Below are 24,544 nucleotides of genomic sequence, written 5' to 3'. Positions count from 1 at the left end.
CAATCACACTGAACGGCTGAGGCAACCATTCAAGGCACCCCCACCTGCTCTCTTGGAGTTCAGTATCTTGCTCAGGAGGAGTTGGAAATCGAACCGGGGATCTCTCGCTTCCCAGACAGACACTGTGCCTCCTAAGCCAGTGGTATCAGACGACTGGTTTCTTATCGTTCCGGCCATTTGCTCGATGGAATTTCCCGTGTGGAATCGTTAAGAGCGGCCGGCCAGCCAGCCTCACAGAACACAGTGCTGTATCCTGTTCCCAAGTAGTGTAATGGACATTGTCCTGCTGTGTCGGGTCCCTTGTGCATGTTTGAAAACTGTCTGTCTGTCTGGAAGATCTGGAGCGCTCTTAACACATTCACTTCATAACCCACTAAACCCCGGCCTGGGCTGTGGCTCAACGGTCCAAGCACCTTGGCTGGTAATCCAGTCTGGCAGTGTACCGCAGGTTCCATCCCGGTGGCCTTTACTGCATCTCCATCCCCATCTCTCTCCCCATTTCCTGTCAGCCTACTGTCTATCCTTCCATAAAAAAAATAAAACAAACCCCGCTAAACCCGCATTTTATTCCATTGTCTTTCCCTGCTAAACACGATAAACCCGACATTTGTTTTATATGTTTAATTCGCCGTTGTTTGATGATTATTATAAAAATACGGCTTTGTCGCAGACATCGTGACGAGGTTGACGCGTTATGATGATGTAACCGGAAATCAGCCTACAGTATAACTGGCTTGCAAGGGCTTCTGGGAAACTGAGTCCAATGCAAAGTGAACGAGGGTGTATAGACAATCTTAGCTCGCTTTGCTCTTTGTCTGTGAGTCGGATTGCAGAAGTGGCTTATGTGTCTGCTCAATAACAAACCGTGGGACTATTTTCAGCTGGACTTTCCTCATAAGGAGGTAGATGTACAACGCATTGACTCCTCAAAGGTAACTGTAAACATCAGCAGTCAACGTAACTTCTTATAATGACTAGTTCGGCAATTTAATAGGGTCCCTATTCTGGGCGTCATAATCAAGTCAATATTCAGAGAAAAAAAAAGTAGGACCGTCCAAGTATTTAGTCCCCTGGCTGGATTAATGGGGTGTAAATCTATAAAACATAGATTGCAAAGTGCAAACCTCCCCAGATGACCTCACAAGGCGATACAACCTTCCCAGAGATGAACGCGACTGTGGCTCAGGAGGTAGAGCAGGTCGTCCCGGCTCCTCCTGTCTACATGTCAAAGTGTCCTTGGGCAAGACACTGAACCACAAATTGCTCCCGATGTGCTGGTTGGTACCTTGCATGGCTTCCGCTGCAATCGGTGTATGAATGGGTGAATGTAATGCACAATCAATGTAAAGCGCATTGGATAAAGGCGCTATATAAAATGCACAAAAAAAAAAAAAAGCACACTGGTGCAAGCTGAGGTTCAGATGGGAGCTGGCTCTGTTGTTCAAGTGAAGTAAGACGACTTCAAGCACCTTCAGTCAGTCGTCAAGCATGTGGGAAAGTCATTAGCAGAGCTGTTGTTGACAGACAGGAGACAGACACACACACACACACACACACACACTCACACTCACACTTGCACTCACACACACACACACACACACACACTTGCACTCACACACGGACACTTATCATTCATGATGTCTCATTATGTCAGATGTCAGTCCTTTTGTGTTCATCCACAGCTGACAAAGCTATCAGTGCAGTAGGCCCTCCATAGTGAAGATGCGGTATAGCTTCACTCTTGGCAAGAAAAGCAGTATCCGTACAATTATGTTCAACACAAGGACTATTACAAATCCAAATTGTGGGTCTGTAAACTATTAGGGATGTACTTGTGGGAGAGCCGAATGCAGAGCGACGTGACCCATCTGTCTCATGTCAGTGCCACCGTGGCAAGGTTAATATTGTTGGAGACTCATTGACCCGATAAGTAGTGCTAATCCAGGCACACAGCTGTGTTGTCCCTGCATCAGCCCCGCCCACTCTCTGGGCCTGTTCATCTCAGACATGCTGTCTAAAACCCAGAGACAACTGACTCATAATGGAGAGCTTCAATGGATTCCTGTCCTTTTTGAAGTAGAGAGCTCTATTTTGATGATTATGCTCAATATTTAATTCCCTACAAACAGCAGTATCTTATCTGCGTCTCATTTACCTCACAATTGTAACCACTTAAAGGGGTATTTCACTTTAAAACACTGTAAAACTCATTTTAATGTCTACTTGGGCTTTTGTGTGCACCCCAGACAATTTTTTTTAACGATTCAATATTTTCTTATATAAACCCAGGATTGTAACTTCAGACCATTTTAGACTTTTACCATGTTAGACTTATTGAACAGACTATTGCTAATACTATAATTACTTGTATACTAATACTACAATATTAGTAATAGACACCAGAACCAGGGACGTCCCTGGTTACTAATATGTGTCCATCTAATGTGTGAGGGGGCAGGTCTGTGTTTGATTTTTGCATTTATTCTAATTATGTTTTTTTTTTCCCATCAATCATTAAAAAAAAACATGCCCTCCTCACGTAGGACAGTCACCAAGTATGGTTTAAATTGAGTTTAAAGTTAAAATGTTTTTATTTAAATTCTTTACAGAAAAGAGGTGTCTGATAATAAAAATAACGTCAATATCTAAATATTGAATTAAGCAATGACATACTCATTTTAATCTCTATACTCAGTTGACTGAATATATTCGCAAAATATTTCTGATCTACTGTACAAGCTCACCCCACTTTATATGGTTTAAATGGTTATTGGGCTATTCTGTCATTGTACAATCCTGCTCAGTTTGGCACACACAGTCCTACAAATTATAGTCCTAGCCTGTTGTGTGGGTGGATGGGTGGATGGTATAAGTTAATTTGTTTTCAAGCAGAATTCAAGTGAAATCAAACCCCCTGTTTTCCTATTTATTTTATGATGGTTTCTTTCATTACTCTGTAACACTGTTTTGTTGCTGTCTGTCTAGGTGAGAACAGGAAATAAACTGTTGGGAGTATCTATTCTGCACGACTTGTTTTGATTTGCGTTGTTGCTGATAGCTTCGGTTGGCATAGCGCCGTCTGAGCACAGCATTCACATTTAGTGAGCTAACGGAGTTAGTCCGTATAGTTCCGGAGCACATAGCATAGAATGGTCGTCAGTCTGCGCCGACTTTGTTTCTGGCGACAAAACCTCGACAACCTCCGGTTGTTGAATGAAGCCTTTGCTGAGGAATCTTGAACGAATGTGCCAATAGAGCGAGCTAGCAAGTCGTCTGCTGGCGCACAGCCATGCTTGTTACTGTTTTTTCCTGTGGCGTGTGACTCATTCTATTCCCAAGCAGTCTGTCACGATAGCTGATGACAAACCACATTGGAACAGCTGATTTTAGACTATAGAGTCATTTACTCCCTGGGAGTGCTGCTTCTTCCCCAGAAGTGCTTACCACAAAATCTACTTTGCTTACCAGTGCAGATCATTTAATTAGGTTTTGTCCTTAACCCATTTTGGGCGGGAACCCCTTTTGGTGTTAAACATTATGTTATAATTTAGCTATTGAAAAATAGCAGATCTTGCTTGTAGGTCTGCTATTTTTGAAAAATCGTGAAAATGTGCCTCAAATTTGGAATATATTTTTTCAGAACGAACGTTTTTAACTCAAATCTTTGCTTCTGGAGGGTCCCTGGAAAACATATTTTCAAATGGGGGACTCGGAGGCCAATTACAGATCATTTGTGGGGTCATTGACATGAAATATTGAGTGATATAGGCCTAGAAACATAGGTATTTCAGAAAACTGTCATGATTTAGAAGACATTTTTTCAGGCCTGAATGGGTTAAATCTATTTACACTGAAGAGAACATCGTGTAAATAACCACAGTCTCAAGTTCAATGCAATTTTACCATGACCTTATTTAGCCTACCTCCTCTTACTACAGAGGGAAAAAATGTCTTCAGTGCAAACTGCAAGAGAAATGCACGCACGCACGCACGCACGCACGCACGCACGCACGCACGCACGCACGCACGCACACACACAGCTTAGCCCAGATATCACAAACACATTAGAGTCAAACATTTCAGTTAACAAAGTTGTCACACACGGCAATCAATAGTGTGGGTCTAGGTAGGCAGTGTGCTGCGAATAACCTTTTACGGTTGTTTTGGTCCCACCTGGCAACCATATCTGATGTCTATGTATAACATGCAATCAATCATAGCCATAATCATTCCAATTATCACTTTCCAAAATACGGGTGGACACGCTTTCAGTCAGTGTGTTTCACTGCAAGGTAACAATACTGTGAAGGCAAAGAATATAATATCATAGCATATCGTCTCTGTCAGGTGGAAACCTCATATGTCCTAAACCTACTTTTCAGTTCAAATTAAAAAAGCGGCAAAAAAGAAGCAGATCTACAAGCTAAACAAAAACACATTGCTTCGTGCCGCGTTTCGAGCTTGTGGATCTGCTACTTTTGGTGCTTTTGTGTGACGCTGTAGTCCGTGTAGTGTGATCAACTTGGCCGGAAAAAGTTAGAATATGGAGGTTTCTGCCCGACAACGATATCCATATAGATGCACGCATGCACACACACACGCGCACACACACATCTTTACCTTCATATCTGTACTTTAGTGAGGTGCTGCCTGAACCAGCATGTGGCTGAACTCGCCTCCTCCTCCTCCTCCTCCTCCTCCCCCCGTCTCCCTCCGTCCCTTGTCGGACCCCTCCCTCCAGGAAATGGAGGCAGGTACTGTGCGGGTATGACAGCCCCTGCCTCTGCACGCCCTGGCAGTGCACCGATGCTGCTCCCTGACACAGTGCACGCTGCATTCACAAACGTGCATTCCTTTTTTTTAAAGATTTTTTCTTTTGGGGCATTTGGGCCTTTATTAATAGTACTGTAGACTGACAGGGAATGGGGATAGAGAGAGATGCATGGAACTGACACGCAGCAAAGTTCGTCGGGATCTGGATTCGAACCCGCGACACGCTGTCAGGCATTGCCCGGACCGCTACGCCAGCGGCCTGGGCCAGAAACATGCATTCCTAACGCCACTGCACCTCTCCTCTCCCTCCCTCCCTACCAGCGGTCCGCATGTCCATGAACCCTAAGCCATCATCCCTGCATGGTGTGACATGGAATACACTCCCATTTCCCCAAGTTGGTTTACGAGCTAGGGCAGCATGGCATTTAACCCAAAAAATATATTGAAACCGACATTTAGAAACTCACCGATTTAAACTTTTTTTTTGTTATTTGTTTTATAACTGACTAAATTGATTAGTCTTATTAACCACTGTATTATATTTGTAGCCTATGCGGCTAGTGTAAAGTGAATGTAAATGAAACTCGATAATCGTGAAGGGGCTTAATTGCCCCTAATGCTCTTGAAGACTTTATGTTGGTTTGAAGGCCACAGTAGCGTATGAGCTGATTGTTTTTGATTTATATATACAGATATAAAGTAATTTCCTCTTGAATGCTTAGGGTTAGGCTTCGTGCCACATTTCGGGCTTGTAGATCTGCTACTTTTGATGCTTTTGTGTGACGCTGGAGCATGATCGAGTAGGGCATTTATTTCTGAAAAAATATAGAGATAAGATGTTTCTGCCCGACAGCAATGATATTAAGAACCCGTTACCTAATGGAATGTAAGCTGTCACCTATACAGTGTTGCCAGAAGCAACAATGTCTGTCCACAGGAAAACCCTCAGTGTGATTTTTATCTATTTCTAACTCCTGAGAGAGCACAAATGTAACCAAACGGACCCGTAAGGGTTTATATCTCTCTCAGAGATATAAACTAACTGTACAGTACTGTACAGTGTATACATAACCAGTGTGCACTGTGTTTAATGTCACATTTTAGTTGGAGGCTCCGTAATAAGTGTGTCGGTTTCAGGAAGGGTGTCTGCCCTACGGACGCTGGCCTCCCCTCGCCAAGCCTCTATATATGAAAGGAAGTGAGCGTATATGAAACGTAGCGCTCCCCGTGATTAGATCCATATGCGACAGCTTTTACAGAGCGAGTGACCCCTAAACATTTCACTCGCTATGAAATCAGTTCACTTTGTTTGGCTCGGTTCCACTTTCTTCACAGAAACATGAGAAAGCAAAAAAACGCAGGAATGTATAGTTGGGTGTTTGGGGGCATTTCGTTTTCTTTTCCCTTTTTTTTTTCTCCTTTTTTTTTTATTATTTTTTTGAGGGGCGCTCTATATACAGTTTTTTGTCCTTAACTCGTGTCTCATTTGCCATTGACAATGAAAGGAGTCATATTTTTTCTTTTCTAAACACAGTGCAACTGTTTTAATTCAGCTCGGGGCTTATATATATATGTAATCACATAAATTCAGTTGTCATCTTACATGATCATGGTGAAAAGATGAGTTTTTTTAAACGTATCATAGTTAAAAGATAATAAAATAAGTTGACAAATGAATTAATGAAGAAGTACGACGACAAGAGTGCCCCTCACTTCACACTGGTGTGATTCTTTTTTTTTTTTTTTTTTTTACAATTTGGCTCCAGTCCCTATTGTGCATGCAGTCACTAGGCAACATGAATACAAAGCTTATGGATATAAAGGAGATGAATTAGATCTGCATGCTTGGGATTGATTTCACTGACTGCACACAGGCGGCTGTCAAGCATTGCCAATGTTGAGGGAGCAAAGATGGGGAAATACGACTTTTTTATTATGTTTATCCACCCACTCAGATCCCACACAATAATTTAGGGAAATCAAAATTAACTTGTTTGCAGCCTTGCGTAATCATTGAAGGATGTTTGCATTTTTTTAGGGGGGGCACTGGGCAGTATTGTCCAGTATTTGGTTTTTGTATGCTCAGTGTGGGTCTGCAAAACGTTCTGCCACACAGTGCTGTCGGTTTGCGGAACTTTGTCGAATTCCAGGAACTCTCTGGGTTCTTTTAGGGACGAACCCTTACGAGTCTGTAACTCTGACAGTATACAAATGGAACCAAAGGGACCCGACGGGGTCCATTTGGTTCCATTTGTATACTGTCAGATTTATACATTTAAACTGGGAAAGCATCTGTGTCAGTTTATACTTTGCATATTCAAAAATAGCAGATATACAAGCTGAGCTTGTAGGATCTGCTATTTTTGAAAAACCGGGACAAATCGTTTCGTTTTTAAAAGCGGAATTTTTTTACTCAAATCTTTGCTCCTGGGCTTCCCTGGAACAAAATGTTTTGAGATGGGGAGGTCGGTGGCCAAATACAAATACATTTTGGGGGTCAGTGACATGAAAAAGTTAATAGAACCGCTGATGTAGCAACACTGTAGAGCCGGAGGGCTGGTCCAGTAGTCTCCTCTCCCCCAGTGCAGTGATAAAGCTATCCGCTCTGTGGCTCGGCTCCCTGATCTCGCGTTCTGTCTGTTTCCGTGGTAAAGAAGAAGCTTTCTCCACACTGCGGTCTCGCGGTGTCATGCTAGGTCAGATGCCGGTCAGCTCGTTACATTTGTTTGTGGCTCATTGCACCAGTCGCCGTTTATCGAGGAGGAATTGCCCATAGATGGTCCGCGTTTCTGGTCTAGCGTAGCTGTTTACATGGTGGGCAGTCATTTAGGGAATTCCGCAGAGCAAAAGTCAGAGATAAAAGTTGTCTTAATGCAAAACAAACTCAGGCTTTTGGACTCTCTCGTATGAATAGTTGGCTCCACTTATTTCTGTCTATGTCTCTGTCTTGTGAAAACATGCATAAAGAATGGCATCGTTGAAAGTCAAATTAATTAAAACCTATTACCACTTAAACCCTATTTACTTAGTTGGAATCCCCCAGTCCCTCCTCTTTTTCCCATACACCAAAATACTTAGCCGAAAATAGCAAAATAAAATCTCAAAACGTGTCGCAACACCACTAGCTAAGAGCTTGTAAATCTTCTTTTTTCTTTTTCTTTTTTTCAGCGAATATTCACCCCCCCCCCCCAGATTTGGGTCTGTAGGGTTCAAGTGACAGAGTTCCCGAAGCATACCTGTGTGGTCTGGTCAATGCCTCATCGTGGGGTTAAGAATGCCCTTGCCAGGGCTTATCGCTATTATTCCAGACAAAGCTCGGACATTATCTTGTCAGCTAAGTCTCAAACAAGCCTATCATGACATGCTACTAAGTCATCTGCTGTTTGACTGAGTGATTAGTGTCATGTCAAGACATATTGTATGTCATTACGCAGGCTCTCTCAGTAAGAGTGATGCTAAAACCCGCTGACCGCCGTAAAGAGCCTCTTAATTGTTATCTTAAGGGTAATTATTACATAAATGTACCTCCGTGATTAAAGCTTGATAAATATCATTCTTGCAAGATGAGTAATGTGTGCAATTATCACTCCTGATTATTACCGTATGAATGCTGCACTGTATGGACTCAAGTTCCCACAAAGGATTTGGTGTAGTACATGGTGGCAGTGGTTTGGGTAGGTGGAGTGGCTGCTTGGGAATCTGAAGGTTCCCAGTTTGATGCCCGGCTCCCTCTGTGGTTCTCCTCCCCCCCCCGCCCTTGCTCTATGTGTCCTAGAGCAAGAAGCCCTGACTGCTCCTGGTGAGCAGGTCGGTGCCTTGCATAGTTCCCTCCACCGTGGTGTGACGGTGTGTGTGAATGGGCGAAAGCAATGCACGTTGCAACGCGCTTTGGATAAAGGTGCTAAATGCACCACATTTAGCATTTATAGCCCTTTATTGTTCTCATGACTGAATCGGGGGTAGAGTCTACTGTTGAAAGTGATGATTTAAACCATTAAATGAAACTCAGACTGTTCATTCTTTGAAACTGTTCATTTTCTCCTCTTCCCCACAGAGACCTAAGGTTCAACAAAATCAAGGATTTACAACCTGGTTCCTTCAGACGACTAAAAAACCTCAACACACTGTAAGTCTGTCTTTCCGGCTCAAGCCCTATAGTAGACCTGGTGCCTCTATTTTCCTGAGTTTATGTACTTGCATCCTGCTGTAAAACACCAATCATTCTGGGCTCTGAAAACCTGTCGTACATTATAATGTTGAATGTTCAAAGTTACAGCGAGACTCCGCTCTGGAAGGATCGGTCCCGTTGCCTTGAAATGACAAGACTAGAGTGATGGTTCACAACCTGTGAGTCTGGCCCCCGAGGGGGTCCCCAGGCCTCACGTGATAACGCAAAAGTGCCATTTAAGGACTTTTATGATCTTTTTAAGAAATGTTATTAAAAAAAGACCATTACTGCATCAAAGGTAATCAACAAACTATACTATAAAAACTGGTGGCCAAATTGGTCAAATAATAAAAGAAAGAGGTGAAACGAGAGCTGATCTACAAGCTTGTAGATCAGCTATTTTCACAATATGTATCTGGAACCGAGTGAAAATACAACTCGACTCATATATTGTCATGACCCCCTGCCCCCAAGTGCTTGTTGGGGGCAGGGGGTCCCCAGTTCAAATGTGATTATTTTGGGGGTTCCCTAATTAAAATGTGATTATTGTGGGGGTTCCCCAGTTCAAATGTGATTATTTTGGGGGTTCCCTAGTTAAAATGTGATTATTTTGGGGGGTTCCCTAGTTAAAATGTGATTATTTTGGGGGGTTCCCTAGTTAAAATGTGATTATTTTGGGGGTTCCCTAGTTAAAATGTGATTATTTTGGGGGTTCCCTAGTTAAAATGTGATTATTTTGGGGGGTTCCCTAGTTAAAATGTGATTTTTTTTGGGGGGTTCCCTAGTTAAAATGTGATTATTTTGGGGGTTCCACAGTTGAAATTATTATTGTCACCACTGAGTAGGGATCGATTGCCATTGTTGTTGCCAGTGCTGTTTGCAGTGCAGTGCACACACTACAGTACAGGCACATTCTAGCTCTCTGTTCCTGCTGCGGTTTCACACATGTAGGTCAGCTCATAATCTGACAGGAATTTATTTTTCCACTTCACTCAGTGACTGAGCCATATGTCAGGGTTACCACACGGGGCATCACTAACCCATCCCGGGAGGGAACCCCTTTTGGTGTCTTAACTAAGCACTATGTTATACTTTAGCTATTGAAAAATAGCAGATCTACAAGCTCATAGCGCGCCACCGAGTGGCGCGCTATGAACTTGTAGGTCTGCTATTTTTGAAAAATCGTAAAAATGCAGCACACATCTTTGAATATATATTCTTTCAGAAGACTTTTTTTTTTATTTCGACGTCAGGCCTACATGGGCTAAGCTAATAAAGCAAAAAATAAATGTTCCTGTGGAACATCCGCACTCGATCTGGACAGAAATCTTTCGTTTTCACGTTCGGTTCCGCCTTAGAGACCACCACTGACACTTACTTAACACGACGATTCAATCATGCATGCGTCCAACTTGTCCAAATATTTGAAGCATATTGCCATTTGCCATACATAGAGTAAGGATCTCTAAAGTTCCTCAGGGCTTAATACTAGTCTTTTCAGTTTTCTGTTATTGTGGGAAAGGCTTTTGCTGAAAATAGCCAATCGATAACCTCACAACGCGTTGTAACTTGTAAGCTTGTCAATCTGCTATTTTCAGCAGAAGCATTTCCCACAACACCGATGCTGGGCTTTTAAAAGGGAAATACCGCATAGGTACCCTCACAAAACACCGGGGCACCTGATGGAGGGGAAAGGAACTGGTTGGAATTACGTGTTCCTACCACGCAATACGTCCAACCGGGGAAACTCCCCCCTGTCAGGTGAAAAGAAGCAGCTTGGACTCCTCACGCACTGAAGGGAGCATGAGGTCAGTCCGTTGCTCTCCCCAGGTTGGCAGAGGGAGTGTAGTACCCAGGATTACATTAGACAATTGACACTGGGTGAAAAAAAAGACAGAAATAGTCTGGTGCTGCAAAGAACCAAGGCCCGTTCGTGTTGTCTCAGTTTAGCCTGTGACATGACGTGCTCATGTTTTCAAACGTTTAGATACAAAGTGACTCGAATGTCGTTGACATGATTTGAGCAGTTTCTCGGCTCTTTTTGTCCCTTCTTAAACCACATTGACGGCGGAAAACCACCGACTGGTTACCAAGGCAGACTGTACTCTTTTAACAGTGAAGGCTCTAGGAGGAAGAAAGGCCATCTCAAATTACACTTCAAGTCCGTTCTTTAGCTGTGGTTATTTCAAATTTCAGAACAAATTGTAATAACATATTGGAACTGAGCTACAGTAGATGCCCCTAGCAGCTCATTTGTCTGAGTTGAGATGAGTTTTGACAGCTTCAAGGGTACTTTTTCTTGTACCGCATTGTGTCATGATGTGGTATATATAGAATCATGCACCGCTCAGGATTAAGCCATGAATAGACTTGATATACCATTTGTAATGCATCTTAAGTTGGAACCACCTACTAATCCCTGTACTTTATGTTTTTACTTGACAGTCTCCTCAACAACAATCATATACGAAGGATTCCCAGGGGAGCGTTTGAAGACCTGGAAAACCTCAAATATCTGTAAGTTGGTCTCTTGTCTTGGCTGCATTTCGGTTTTTTTAACCATCTGGAGGTCAAGGGGTTGATTTCTTTTTTTTAGACAATGCGGCGTCATCTCTGAATCTTGACAGACTCAGTAGGCAGAAGGTCACCGTTGAACGCTTGAAGTGGTTCACCCCCTTTTTTTTGCCAGACAGAGATAAAGCTCATGTCTCAGACTCGTGTCTCGGAGGAACCAATGCATGCATGGCATGCGCTCTCTAGGCCAACGGCCAGAGAGAGAGAGCGCCCTTCCTCTGCACAACGAGTCACTCTAACCAGACACTAACTCTCTAGGCCAACGGCAAGAGAGAGAGCTCCCTTCCTCTGTGCACAACGAGTCACTCTAACCAGACACTAACTCTCTAGGCCAACGGCCAGAGAGAGAGCTCCGTTCCTCTGTGCACAACGAGTCACTCTAACCAGACACTAACTAGACCTCTCTAGGCCAACGGCCAGAGAGAGAGCTCCCTTCCTCTGTGCACAACGAGTCACTCTAACCAGACACTAACTGGACCTCAGGGGGTGGGGGTTGGGGGAGTGATTCAGTCAGACAAAGTGTTATCGCAGCAGTTCAGGTGGAAGAAACGGAGCATCGGTGAAAAGACACTCTTTTTGTCTGATCCTCTGTACTTATCTGTCTGGGATGTGTGGATCTGGTGGCGGGATGGGGGAACAGATGTGTGTTTGTGTGTGTGTGTGTGTGGGGGGGGGGGGGGGGGGGGGGGGGGGGGGTTGGGGGTGGCGTGTGTGTGTGTGTGTGTGTGTGTGTGTGTGTGTGTGTGTGTGTGTGTGTGTGTGTGTGTGTGTGTGTGTGTGTGTGTGTGTGTGTGTGTGTGTGTGTGTGTGTGTGTGTGTGTGTGTGTGTGTGTGTGTGTGTGTGTGTGTGTCATGATGTGTGTGTAGCCTGAGGTGTTCTGTCTGTGGCCCTGGTAGGTAGTTTCCTCGCTTTGTTAGTCATGGCCATTACAGATCCCGCTGGCCTCAGTTGTGGTGAGCGCACTGTCTGTGTTTACATTCACCTATGGTAAGAATCTCTAAAATGTCTACTCAGCGGTGTCTCCCCTCCACCTCCGTAGTCTGATTCCCCTCCCCCACCCCACCCCCCCTCCATGTTCCATGAATTAAGCTCACCCCCCCACCCCACACCCTGAGGTCAGAGAATTTATTAGGTCCTCTCGGGTTTGCTTTCTTTTTTCTTTTTAGCATTCTTTATTGACTGTTTATTGTTTTGTCTGTATCGGGGGTGGGGGTTTAAACATCAAAAGGGTACATTCTTTCATGGCTCTTGTCTGATGGAACAGCGATAATACTGCTATACATTAGTTCTGCCTGATGTCTGACGCAGGATTAACTTCTGTTCCTCTGAGTCGGACGCAGAATAACACACCTGGCCTAACGTTGCAGCGCGTCGTTACTTCTGACACCAACTTGTCAATTACGGGGACCGGGTCTATTGGTTCACCATGAGAGGGGGAGAGTGGCAGGGATATGTCATCCACACACACACACACACACACACACACACACACACACACACACACACACACACACACACACACACACACACACACACACACACACACACACGGGCGTGCACACATTTTGTTCAGGTTTTGTTTCCCGCACAATGTCCCACCTCTCCACACGCTGTAATTGAAGCGTGGGCGAGTTTTGATTATAGGGCCACCTCTCCCTTAAAAGCAGAGTTAATCTGAGGCCAGCAACACTGCCCAGCCCTTGTGATTAGTGCAAGACCCCCCCCCCCCCCCACACACACACACACACACACACACACACACACACACACACACCTCCCCTTACCACCACCATCATCAGCAACACCACCACCACAGCCGCTTCTCACACACCCAACTTCTCCCCTCCCTTGGTGGATGGATGGTAATATCCCCCAGTACCTGACCTGTTGCCCACCCTCCCAAGTTCTTTCATGTCCTCTGACGGTGGCCGGCGGTGTGCGGAAGTCTTTCAGAAACCCCCCTCCCCAATAAAAAGGTCAGAACGCGGTCAAAGACTTTCAAGCTAGCCTTGGGTTTCAAATCCATCCTGAACCCTCCCGAATCTTGTCTGTTTTATATAATAGTTTTTTTTTTCTTTGCATACATGTACTATGGCTAATGGTGATTAGGCGTGTTGCATGTTTTTTATTCAAGGAACACGGAGGTTCTGTATTAGATGTTATCAAAGTAGGTCAACCTTAAATTATTATTATAATTCTTTACAGAATTTGAGCTAGTTGTCTTGGATGGTGTATGGAGTTTCCGCCGAGCACAGACCCTCTTTCTCGTAATTGGATTAGGTAATGAAGGTCAGTCGGGGAGTATTCTTCTGGGTGCCGTTCAAGAATGCAGCAGCAGGCATGAAGGAAGAAGAGTTGTTTCCTCTCATGTGGGTTTTTGACGGCATATCATTTCTGGTTAGCGGTGGGTCAGTTAAGTTCTCACTGGGCTGTGTTCGACGAGAAGGAAGCCACAGAAGGTTTTTAGGTTATAGAAGCAAAGCCCCTCAAGTTGTTATCCCTAGAGAGGTTCAACCCCACTGCTTCCCAATCCGGTTTCCCACGCAGACTCCCATGAACACGCACGTAAACGCACACATACAGTACAGGCTCGCACGCACGCACGCACACGCACTCATGCACGCACACACAAACATGGCTGCCGGTCATTAGGCTCCTGTAATCCGGTTCCCTAAAATGAAGCCAAGCATTCAGTCAGTCACCGTCCTAGGCTACGGTATGCACACAGTACTCTGCCCCCGTTTCATCCTCCAGTTGTTTTCAATACAATTGAATTTACGATTACAATTCAGGCATTTAGCGGACCCTTTTTAGAGCGAGAGTAAGCAGAGTACGGCTAAGCATGAACCCTAGTCACCAATGACAAGGTAGATCAGTCACACAAGCAGAGTGCAAAGGAACCTACAGTATGTAGTGACTCAAACAGTGAACAACCTAAATACACAACGAATCAAACTACGAAACAGTGTAACTGCCATGACCAAATCAGCTAAAAGTAACTTCATTAATGATAAAGCTGAGGAAAACAAAAACAATCCTCATGAGCTCTGGAAGCTACTAAACAATCAACTAAGCTATGGTCAGAAACTAAAAACCAGATTTTCGAACATAAACATCAAATCTGACAACACTCTCATCACTGACAACCTTGATGTGGCCAACTACTTGAATATCTTCTTTACAAACATATCAACAACTCTGGTTAACAAACTGCCCTCCCACTCTGGGCTCTTTGGTGTAGAGCACATTACAACCTTCTACAAAAACCTAGGTGTTTGTAAAGACGATTTTAAACTAGTTATGGTAACAACTGATGAGGTAATAAAGAAACTGAGTGCCCTCCAACCCCACAAGGCCACAGGACATGACAACATTCCCTCCAAATTTCTCAGAGACTCAGCCATCTCTATAGCTCCAATCATCACCCACATAGTAAACCTCTCCATCAAACAGGGACAGGTCCCCCAAGATTTCAAACTGGCCAAAGTAACCCCCTTGCACAAGAAAGGGAGTAAATTAGACCCCGGCAACTACCGCCCTATTTCTATTCTTAGTTCCATCTCGAAAGTGATGGAAAAAATAGTCTATGAACAGGTTGAAAAGTATCTTGCCACTAATAAATTATTGTACGAGTTCCAATCTGGCTTCAGAACATCCCACTCCACTGACACATGCCTCCTCTATTTGAGCGACCACATCAAACAAGAGGTGGACGCTGGCAAATACTGCGGCATGGTCATGCTGGACCTCCAAAAGGCTTTTGACACCGTGAACCACTCCATACTGGTTAACAAGCTAAAAGCAATTGGTTTCGATAGCACATCAGTGAGCTGGATGCAATCCTACCTGGAGGGGAGAGAACAGATGGTGGAAGTGAACGGAACACTGTCCCCCCCCCTCCCAGTGAGCTGTGGCGTTCCACAAGGAAGCATACTAGGGCCTCTACTGTTCCTAATATATGTAAACGACATGACTTCAGCCTGTGACTGCAACTTGTTCCTGTTCGCAGATGACTCAGCACTGCTGGTCTCGGACAGGGACAAACTGCAGGTTGAAAATGCCCTCAGCTCTGAACTCGGTAGAATCTGCACCTGGCTCGCTGATAACAAACTATCTTTACACCTGGGAAAAACTGAATCCATTCTCTTTGGCTCTATTAGTAATCTCAGCAAGGCAAATGGCTTCTTGGTTAGAGTGGGTGACAATGTTATCACACGTAAAGATGAAATTACCTACCTAGGTTCCATCCTGGAGGCTAATCTTTCCGGTGATAAAATGGCCACCAACGTAATCAAAAAAGTCAACCATAGAACAAGATTCCTCTACAGGATCTCCTCACTGGTCAACAAAAACACCTTGAAGACCTTAACAGGAGCCCTTGTACAGGGTTTCTTTGACTATGCATGCACCTCCTGGTACCACAGCACCTCAAAGGCCCTTAAAACCAGGCTCCAGACTTCCCAAAACAAACTGGTCAGGCTCCTACTTGATCTAGCCCCCCGAACCCACCTCACCCCTGCCCACTTCGACAGGCTGGAATGGCTTAGGGTCGACGACAGAGTACAGCATCTTGCAATGGGTCTGGTCCACAAGATTCGATACACCACCAAGATACCCATGTACCTGTCTAGATACTTCCTTAATGTTAACGAAGTCCACACCCACAACACCAGAGGGAGTGCAACGAACCATGTACAACCCAGATTCGGCACAAACAAGGGACTAAATTCTTTTCGCTCCTATGCCACTAAAATGTGGAACGCCCTACCAACTGTCATTAAGACATGCGAATCCCTTGACTCTTTCAAAACCGCTCTCAAAGGGCACCTACGGACGGCTGCAATTCGAAACTGGCCCCTGTAAAATCGGAATCCCTCAAACACGAACGCAATGACAACACAAGAGACGGTCGCGGCCACACAGCCAACTCAAGGTATGGCCACTGAGCCAACTTGGGGACCCAACGCAAGGACAACACAAGAGATGGTCACGGCCACACAGCCAACTCAAGGTACGGCCACGGAGCCGACTTGGGGACCCAACGCAGCTCCTCCAAGGAAAACAAACAATTTAACGGAGCTGAACGTGAATCCCCCCCCCCCGCCCCCCCCTTTTTTTCCCCTCACTGTATATTTTTCTTTTCCCTTTTTACCTCCTTTTTGATGAATTCTTTTTTGATGAATTCCTGTTCTGTCTATAGAAGTGTCTATTTGTACGTCTCTAAATGTTTTGATGATTTGAACATGGTGGACCCTGTTGGAAACAAGTGTAATGCTTAATTGGGTCGTCCACTCACAGTTAACAGCCTTTGTATTGAGTTTGTGCTTGAAATGTACTGTAATTCTGCAAACTGTTAATAAATTCTTCAATCAATCAATCAAAAAGAAAGTAGCATAGCAGGTAACTAATGAATCTAGCATCTGTCCAAACTCTCTAATGGCATTCATCAACCATTTCACATCAGACTATTGCTTCACTTTTGCTGCAGTTTTGCCCTGTATGGAGTTATAGGAAGAAAAAAAAATTAACGTTTTGTCGTGGGTGAAAAATGCATACATGTGTGTTGCTATAAGTGTAGATTCAATAAATTGTCCAAGGATGTCTGTGCCTTTAACACAGCTTTCACCGTGACTTTTCTATCGCGTTAAGTATGACTGAAAGCATTTTTAGTCGCCATTCATCCACTCTCTGGATAACACTTGACAGACGCATATTATGAGTTGGCGAATGCAATAGCATGCGCCGATAAAATGAAGGAGGAAAAAAAAGGAGTGCAGTGTTTATCTTTCCGTCCTTTGCGTCACATCTGCCGAGGGGAGATCCGTATCGCTCGTCAAGACGATAAAGAGCGGGATGGTAAAAAGAAAACAGGGGGGAGTTAGGAGATGAAAGGACTGATGGCCATAAGCCCGTTGCTTTTCTAGTGTCACGTTTCTCCATCGTGTATGAGGGAGGGAAAACATGCACGAGTCAATGGTGTTTGTCTTTCAACGTAGTGAAATACCTCCACGATTCCATACAGGCCTCATGCCCGATTTCTATACAGTTGTGTGCGCCGGCAGGTCGCGCACAGAAAATAGCCGATCAACAAGCTTGCGACGCAATGCACTGCTGCGCATTGTGAGCTTTTTTTCTGTGAGCGACACCGGCACGCGGCTAATAAAAAAGCACCCTTCATAATATGACTTAAGTCTGTTGCATGTTCAAATGTGGAAGTCACTGAGAAAAGATGAGAGCCCTGAAGCAAAGAAAACATGCTCTGTCATGTCTTTTCACGATCTTTCACTTTTGTAGCGGCATTTCTTTTTATGCCGTTTGTCCAACTATGAGCTGACTTTTTCTTTTTTTTCTTTTTGACACACAGACCATATTAACTGCCATGTGTGAATATGTTTTGAAGTGTGAGTGACTGCTTTTGTTTTTCTGAACTATGTAGGTAGGCCACTATAGGCCTATACCTCTATACCTATCAGTTCCCTCCTGTTAGTCTAAACGTTGTCTAAATAATAATTCCAATTTGCAGCTTGATTCTCTGCACTGATATCAAACGTTAACCTGAGTGAGAGTCAAGTCAGTTTACTAATTATTTCTGACCTAATTGGTTGTAATGAACTTACAAAGTTGTAGCTGTTATGGACTTAATTGCAATGCACTGTTTACACTACATAGCTCCTATAGCCACGCTTTCTCTACATGTGGGAATCTTGGGCTTGGTGCAGTTTTATACTATCACTGACTTCAAAAAGGGGGTAAAGTTGACCACACTCTGTATCAGACATTGGCTATTATCAAGGGGCAGTTGGATAAGATAAATTAGCAGCTTTATGTCTTTATGAGGGCATTTATTTCCTAACCTCACCAGCTCAGTGAGAGAGTGTCCGCCATGGGACTAGGAGTTCTGGGTTCGATCCCCTGGGCGGGTCATACCAAAGACTATGAAAATGGGACCCTGTGCCTCCCTGCTTGGCACTCAGCATCACGGGTTGGATTGGGGATAAGTCCCTGTGACATACTAGTGTCATGTCCAGGGGGTGTACTTGTACATCAAGCTGCCTCACGCTACAGAAACAGGAGATACTGTAGGCTCGGTGACATGGCTCGGCATGGCTTACTTAGGCTAGTTTATACTAGTTCTTTCTGAACCTTATAAAAAGGTTGGTGCGCAACGGCATGCCATGCGATAGTCACCCAGCCATCACAAACGGTTTAAGTAGATTCACCTAAGCATTGAAAGTAATTATCAGTGCTCAGTCTGGGCAAACATGGGGGTTTTGTATAATATAACCAGTATAATCACACACAGCTTTCAGAACTGAGCTGATCCATTGTCCATAGCTCAGAGGTTACCCTTTTCACTGTGGATTTGTGCTATGTATGTGGAGTTGGGTGATGGATTGCACTTCACTGTCAGGTGAAAAGAAGCAGCTGGTAGCCTCCATGTGTACTGGAGGAGACATGTGGTTGCCTATGCCCTCCCCAGGCTAGCGGTGGGGGTTAGCGTTAGCAGTAACGGCGACCACAGTACACACACATGGAGCGAGTTGGTGATGCTAACGGCGGGGGTTAGCAGTAACAGCGACCACAGTACACACACGTGGAGCGAGTTGGTGATGACGAAAGATTGGGGAGTAAATAGGAACGGAATACTGTCATTCATTACGGCAGTGGTTCTCAAAGTGGGGTGCGGGGACCACCAGTGATGTTTTATAAAACTGTACCAGAGAATTTCACTCACCTCACTCACTCACTCACTCACTCACTCACTCACTCTACGCACGCACTCACTCACTCACTCACTCACTCACTCACTCACTCACTCACTCACTCACTCACTCTACGCACTCACTCACTCACTCACTCACTCACTCACTCACTCACTCACTCTACGCACTCACTCACTCACTCACTCACTCACTCACTCACTCACTCACTTTACGCACTCACTCACTCACATGCACACACGCAACAATGCCTATAGTGACCCAGGGATTAATTTGAAATATCAGCATTGTGTAACTACCGTAAATGTCTAATTTATAGCACAGTGTGCACACATGCATGTTCTGAAAAGCCAAAATCCTACTCATTGAATCTTGCCATATTTTGATTCCTCCATGTAACCAGCGAGAATAAAGATGATTTTGTGTGTGTGTGTGTGTGTGTGTGTGTGTGTGTGTGTGTGTGTGTGTGTGTGTGTGTGTGTGTGTGTGTGTGTGTGTGTGTGTGTGTGTGTGTGTGTGTGTGTGTGTGTGTGTGTGTGTGTTACTAATGTTACTGATTATCTCTCCTTTCAGCTATTTGTACAAGAATGAAATCCAATCAATTGACAGACAAGCGTTTAAGGGGCTTGTCTCTCTTGAGCAACTGTAAGTGACCAACCTCCTCGATCTCCTCTTCCTCCTCCCCCCTGCCCCCCCACTCCTGCTCTTCCTCCTACGTACCGTATCGTCTTAATCTGTCACAACCACCCCCCCCCCACCCCACACCCCCAACTTGAAGGACTTCAAAAAGGATCCATGATGCCTGAAAACGTCTGCAATCGTCATAAGTGATTTATAAGCTACTTTTATGAACGCTTTATGAATGCCCCGTTTGTCACATTGTCTCTGTCGGGTGGAAACCTCACATGTCCATAATTGTTTCTTTTCCAGATTAAAAAAAACTAAACAAAAACGGCAAAAGTAGTATCGGATCTAAAACGTCTCTTTGCTTGTGGATCTGCTGCTTTTGATGCTTTTGTGTGACGCTGTAGTGTGCTCACATTGGGCGTTAATTTTACGAAAAAACACAAAGTTTGAAAATGGAGATACAGTTGGGTGCCACCGATATTGTCCCTTATCATTTGACCCATTTAGGCCTGACCTCAAAATTTAAAAAAATCCTTCTAAATCCTCCAGTTTTCTTTAATAAATATTTTCACGATTTTTCAAAAATAGCAGACCTACAAGCTCGTAGCGCTATGAGCTTGTAGATCTGCTATTTTTCAATAGCTAAATTATAACATAATGTTTAAAACACCAAAAGGGGTTCCCGCCCAAAATGGGTTAACTGTCCTTTTGCGCAGATCACGCAAACCTCAGCAAAAAGAAAAGGACAATATCGGTGGCCTCCAACTGTAGGAGGTAAAGTATATTCACACGGCGGCAGTTTTGCTTTTATGTTAAACGCGGTGCACGGTGAGCAAAATTGCTGCCTAGTGAATATCGTCGCTCTCAGGCGGAAACCTTGTATCTTTTTTTCCCACTAAATTAATGCCCTACTTTGTCATACTAGAGACAACAGTGTCGCACAAAAAATGCAAAAATAACCGATCTGCAAGCTCACAACGCTTTGCTTTGTAGATCGGCTATTTATTTTTAAATAAAGTGAAAGTGGTTAAGTCTCTGAACAAATTAAAATAATTGAGAGCTTAAGTTGTGACTATTAACTACACTGGATCCAGTGGACAAGACGACCAGTAATCTTTTCCATTCCCTGAAAAATGAACAGTTTTGGACATGCGAGGTTTCCACCTCAGTGACATGTCTTTGTGGGCCTTACGGCGGGTATCATGTTCGACTCCAACGCTACCCCCCCTACTACCCCGCCCGTGCGCCAAACCCCCCCTTCCCACCGCCACCCATGCATGCCGTGTGTTCACCCACCCTTGTTATGCCGCGCTGACCGCCCTTGACCTGCCCCCCCTCCCCCTTTGCATGAGTCGTATGTCTAGTCGCCACAGCGACAGATGTGCACTTCCCCCCCACACACTTGTTTTGGAAGTTGCAGGCAGCATGCGATGACCTCTAGCCCCCCCCACCCCCCTGTGAGAGAGTCCAAACTGTAAGCCCCGGGGCTTTTCTCCCGTGCTAAAGTTGGAAGTGCAGCCCCCTTTGCTTCTTTCACTGCCGAGCTTTGATTTTGCACTGCGTCGCTTCTGCTGTTGTGAAGAAGGCCGCCATTCGCCTCGCCTGCTTGCCCTCCTTATTAGCTCTGAGAGCTTGTACTGTGCAAAGTCTACTCTAATGTTGTCTTCATTGAACCATATCAGTCTACTCTAATGTTGTCTTCATTGAACCATATCCTTCCATGCATTTCTTTACATAGTTTTTTTATACTGTCCTACTGTAAATCCACGATTTCAAGCTATGAACTGTGATCTACAGAATGATAACTGAATGCTGATCCTTACAAGACATCCAGGATTTCTGTACTGATCGTGGATCAGAAGTAGCCATAGCCACAGACACAGTAGCTCATTGATTCAGTCCAAGATGTGGCTCCGTAAGCCAATGTGCGGTCGCCAACAAATGTGGTTTACGTGCAGCTCCTCCAAAAAAGAAACTCGCTTAACCTCGGGGCGGCATTGCGACGCATTGTGCCTCGCTGCAACCGCATCAACGGAGAACAAATGGCTAATTCACCGAGCAAAAACCAATTCCAACTCCAGGCTCCATGCCGTGCAGCTGTTTTGAGTTTTTGCTACAGTAATGAAGGGTTTTATATGCGGGTGACAAGTTCTGAGCGCAGCTTGCATTCGCTTTAATGTTCCCCCAATATCTTCACTGGGCCTCCAGCTGCCAAACCTTCAGGTCACTTTTTTATTTTATTTTTTTGTGGGGGAATAACTGGATTGACATCGTATCTAAGATGTCTAATACAGTATGTGCGTATGAATTCCCCTTGCCTCCCCGCCTTTCAGCCGTTTTACTGACCAACTGGTGGGATAGCCGTTAAGCATTTAAAGATAACACAGAGTGACTTGTGGATATATAATAAAAAATCGTAAAGACGAATGCATGGAGAAAGTTAAAGATTTCGGACCCACTTCAGAACACTACAGAACAATAACAGATGTGTTCCATTTCATCTCAGTGCTATATGATACTCGGAAGATCAATTTGGGGACGTGTGTGTGTGCGTTCGTTTTGGAAGTACAATTAAATGACTGAGCTGGGAGTCCCATTCGTCCTGGATGGGAATCAAGAGGAGTATGAAGCAAGTTCACAGTTGGCACTGACACCTTCATACTGTATCCCCCCCCCCCCCCCCCCCTCCCTTCCCTACATTCTAACTAATTGCTCTTGAGAGCGGGGGTGTGTTGTGTTGCCCTCTGACCCTGCTAGAGCATGCATTACAGCCAGGACATGCAGGCTGGCCCTGCTAGAGCATGCATTACAGCCAGGACATGCAGGCTGCCCCAAAGCATGACACAGTTGTCTCAAAGCATGAGATTCTGTTTTGAGAAAAAAAAGAGAGAAAAAAAGAAGAAAGGAGACAAGAAACACGATGCTCGTTGAATGCAGAAATAGAATCCTTCCAAAAGAATAGCTCTATAGTCTGAAACACATTGCCTTGTGTTGTGTGTTGAAAGCCTGCCTGTGTGCCTTGCTTTGTATTTTAAACTGATCACTACCTGATGGCACCATTCAATGTTTTAAATGCATACAAGGAGGACAGTGTCCTGTTCTATATTTCTGTCATATACTGTTGGGCCAATTAGGAAGCCCTTCCCCCATCTGTTCTTTGTTGCTGCATTTGTTTTAAAGACATGTGGAAAAGTATTGTAAGTAAGGGAAAAGTATTGTAAGTAAGTCATGTTTGCAAGAGTTTAAAGACTACATTTAAAGACATATTTGGTTGAACATATTATGTCAAATACTATGGCAAAATGACGTATTTTCAACTGAATTGTGTTTGGGTTATCAGTGCTGCTAAAATGTGCTTACACTAATAGTTGCTTTCCCTGTCTAAACCAGCACACACCCAACTGACCCCAAACAGTTACCTTATAGCCGTCAGTTGGAGTTCATTTCCCTAAAACCTTTTATTTGTTGCCATAAGAGATCTGATTTATGTTTTCTCAGCTCAAAGGCTTTCGAGGGCATAAATCATGTTTGCATTCCGCAAGACTAGTGTACAGACTTTTCTCCGCCGGGGCGATTCAGTCGTTAAAAGGTTGGCCTTTGGGCTGTAGAATTTCAGGCTCCGTATATATCAACTAGTCCTATCTCGGAATTATCATTTAATTCTGAGGAGATCTAGCCTGGCTCCAGCCCCTGAATCGCTAGCCACGCCCATTAAAAAAATATATTCAGGCGATTCAGGAATGGATAATAATGGAGTGAAACGAAATGAAAATTCAGGCTGAGTGTCAGGCTAGAGGAGATCTGCTGTTCAGCAAAAAAAAAGTGCACCGGGTAATGGACAAGTGAACGGGTCTGTGGGAAGAACCCGCAGAATTATTATTCACCGCTTATGGTCAAACCATAAGCGGTGAATATTCCAAACACAGGAGCTAGGAAACTGTATACTGTATATCGTTGCTGTCGGGTAGAAACCTCGTATCTCCATATTTCAACTTATGTTTTTTTTAAACCCCGTAAATGAATGCCCTACTTCATCATACAAGAGTGTCGCGCAAAAGTACTGATAATAGCCGATCCACAAGCTCACAACGAGTCACGATGTGACACGCTGTGATCTTGTAGATGGCTATTATGGCTTGGCTATTTTCACTATTTTAATTAACAACATAATGATAACAAAAAAAAGGTAAAGGTTTTGGACATACAAGGTTTCCACCCAACGGAGACGACATGTAACTGCAACTGATTCCAGGTTTTGCTGTGCTGTGTTGATGATCTGTTCTCCTTCAGGTACCTGCACTTCAACAATATAGAGTCCTTAGAGCCTGAATCCTTCACTCACCTCCCAAAACTGGAGCGCCTGTAAGTTCATCTTCTCTTGCGTTTTACACTTTCATTTCACACACACACACACACACATTAAGGGGCCATGTCCACCAAGATTGGCTGCAATCGCCGTGTTTTTGGAAATGCCAGCAGTGTGGCGTGGCGCTGAACATTACTTTATTACGCTGGGGCGTTCGCATGTGGTGTTTTCATCTCTCAAAGCTGCTTGAAGCTTGAGCTGAAATATTTTCAAGTTGGGCGTTTGGAAGAGTTTTTTTAGGTGATTGCTTAGGCGTTTACAGCCAGGGCAGGGCGGGAGGGGAAGCCTCGGTGGACATGGCCCCGTACACAATA

At 44.4% G+C, this 24,544-nt stretch overlaps 1 protein-coding gene across 2 annotated transcripts in view; it reads left to right on the top strand.

The window, feature by feature from the left end:
• Positions 1 to 24,544, top strand: part of pxdn (peroxidasin) — a 104,446-nt gene that overhangs the window by 6,947 nt on the left and 72,955 nt on the right. The window contains exons 2-5 of one of the 2 annotated variants that reach the window (XM_079528845.1): positions 8,828 to 8,899; positions 11,387 to 11,458; positions 19,811 to 19,882; positions 24,155 to 24,226. In XM_079528845.1, the coding sequence (XP_079384971.1) occupies positions 8,828 to 8,899; positions 11,387 to 11,458; positions 19,811 to 19,882; positions 24,155 to 24,226 (288 nt within the window). The remainder of the gene's footprint in view (positions 1 to 8,827; positions 8,900 to 11,386; positions 11,459 to 19,810; positions 19,883 to 24,154; positions 24,227 to 24,544) is intronic. The other variant, XM_079528846.1, reaches the window with a different exon arrangement.

The sequence above is a fragment of the Electrona antarctica genome, assembly GCF_951216825.1.
Source record: "Electrona antarctica genome assembly, chromosome: 18".
Classification (NCBI taxonomy): Eukaryota; Metazoa; Chordata; class Actinopteri; order Myctophiformes; family Myctophidae; genus Electrona; species Electrona antarctica.
This window is presented reverse-complemented; position numbering and strand designations above follow the sequence as displayed.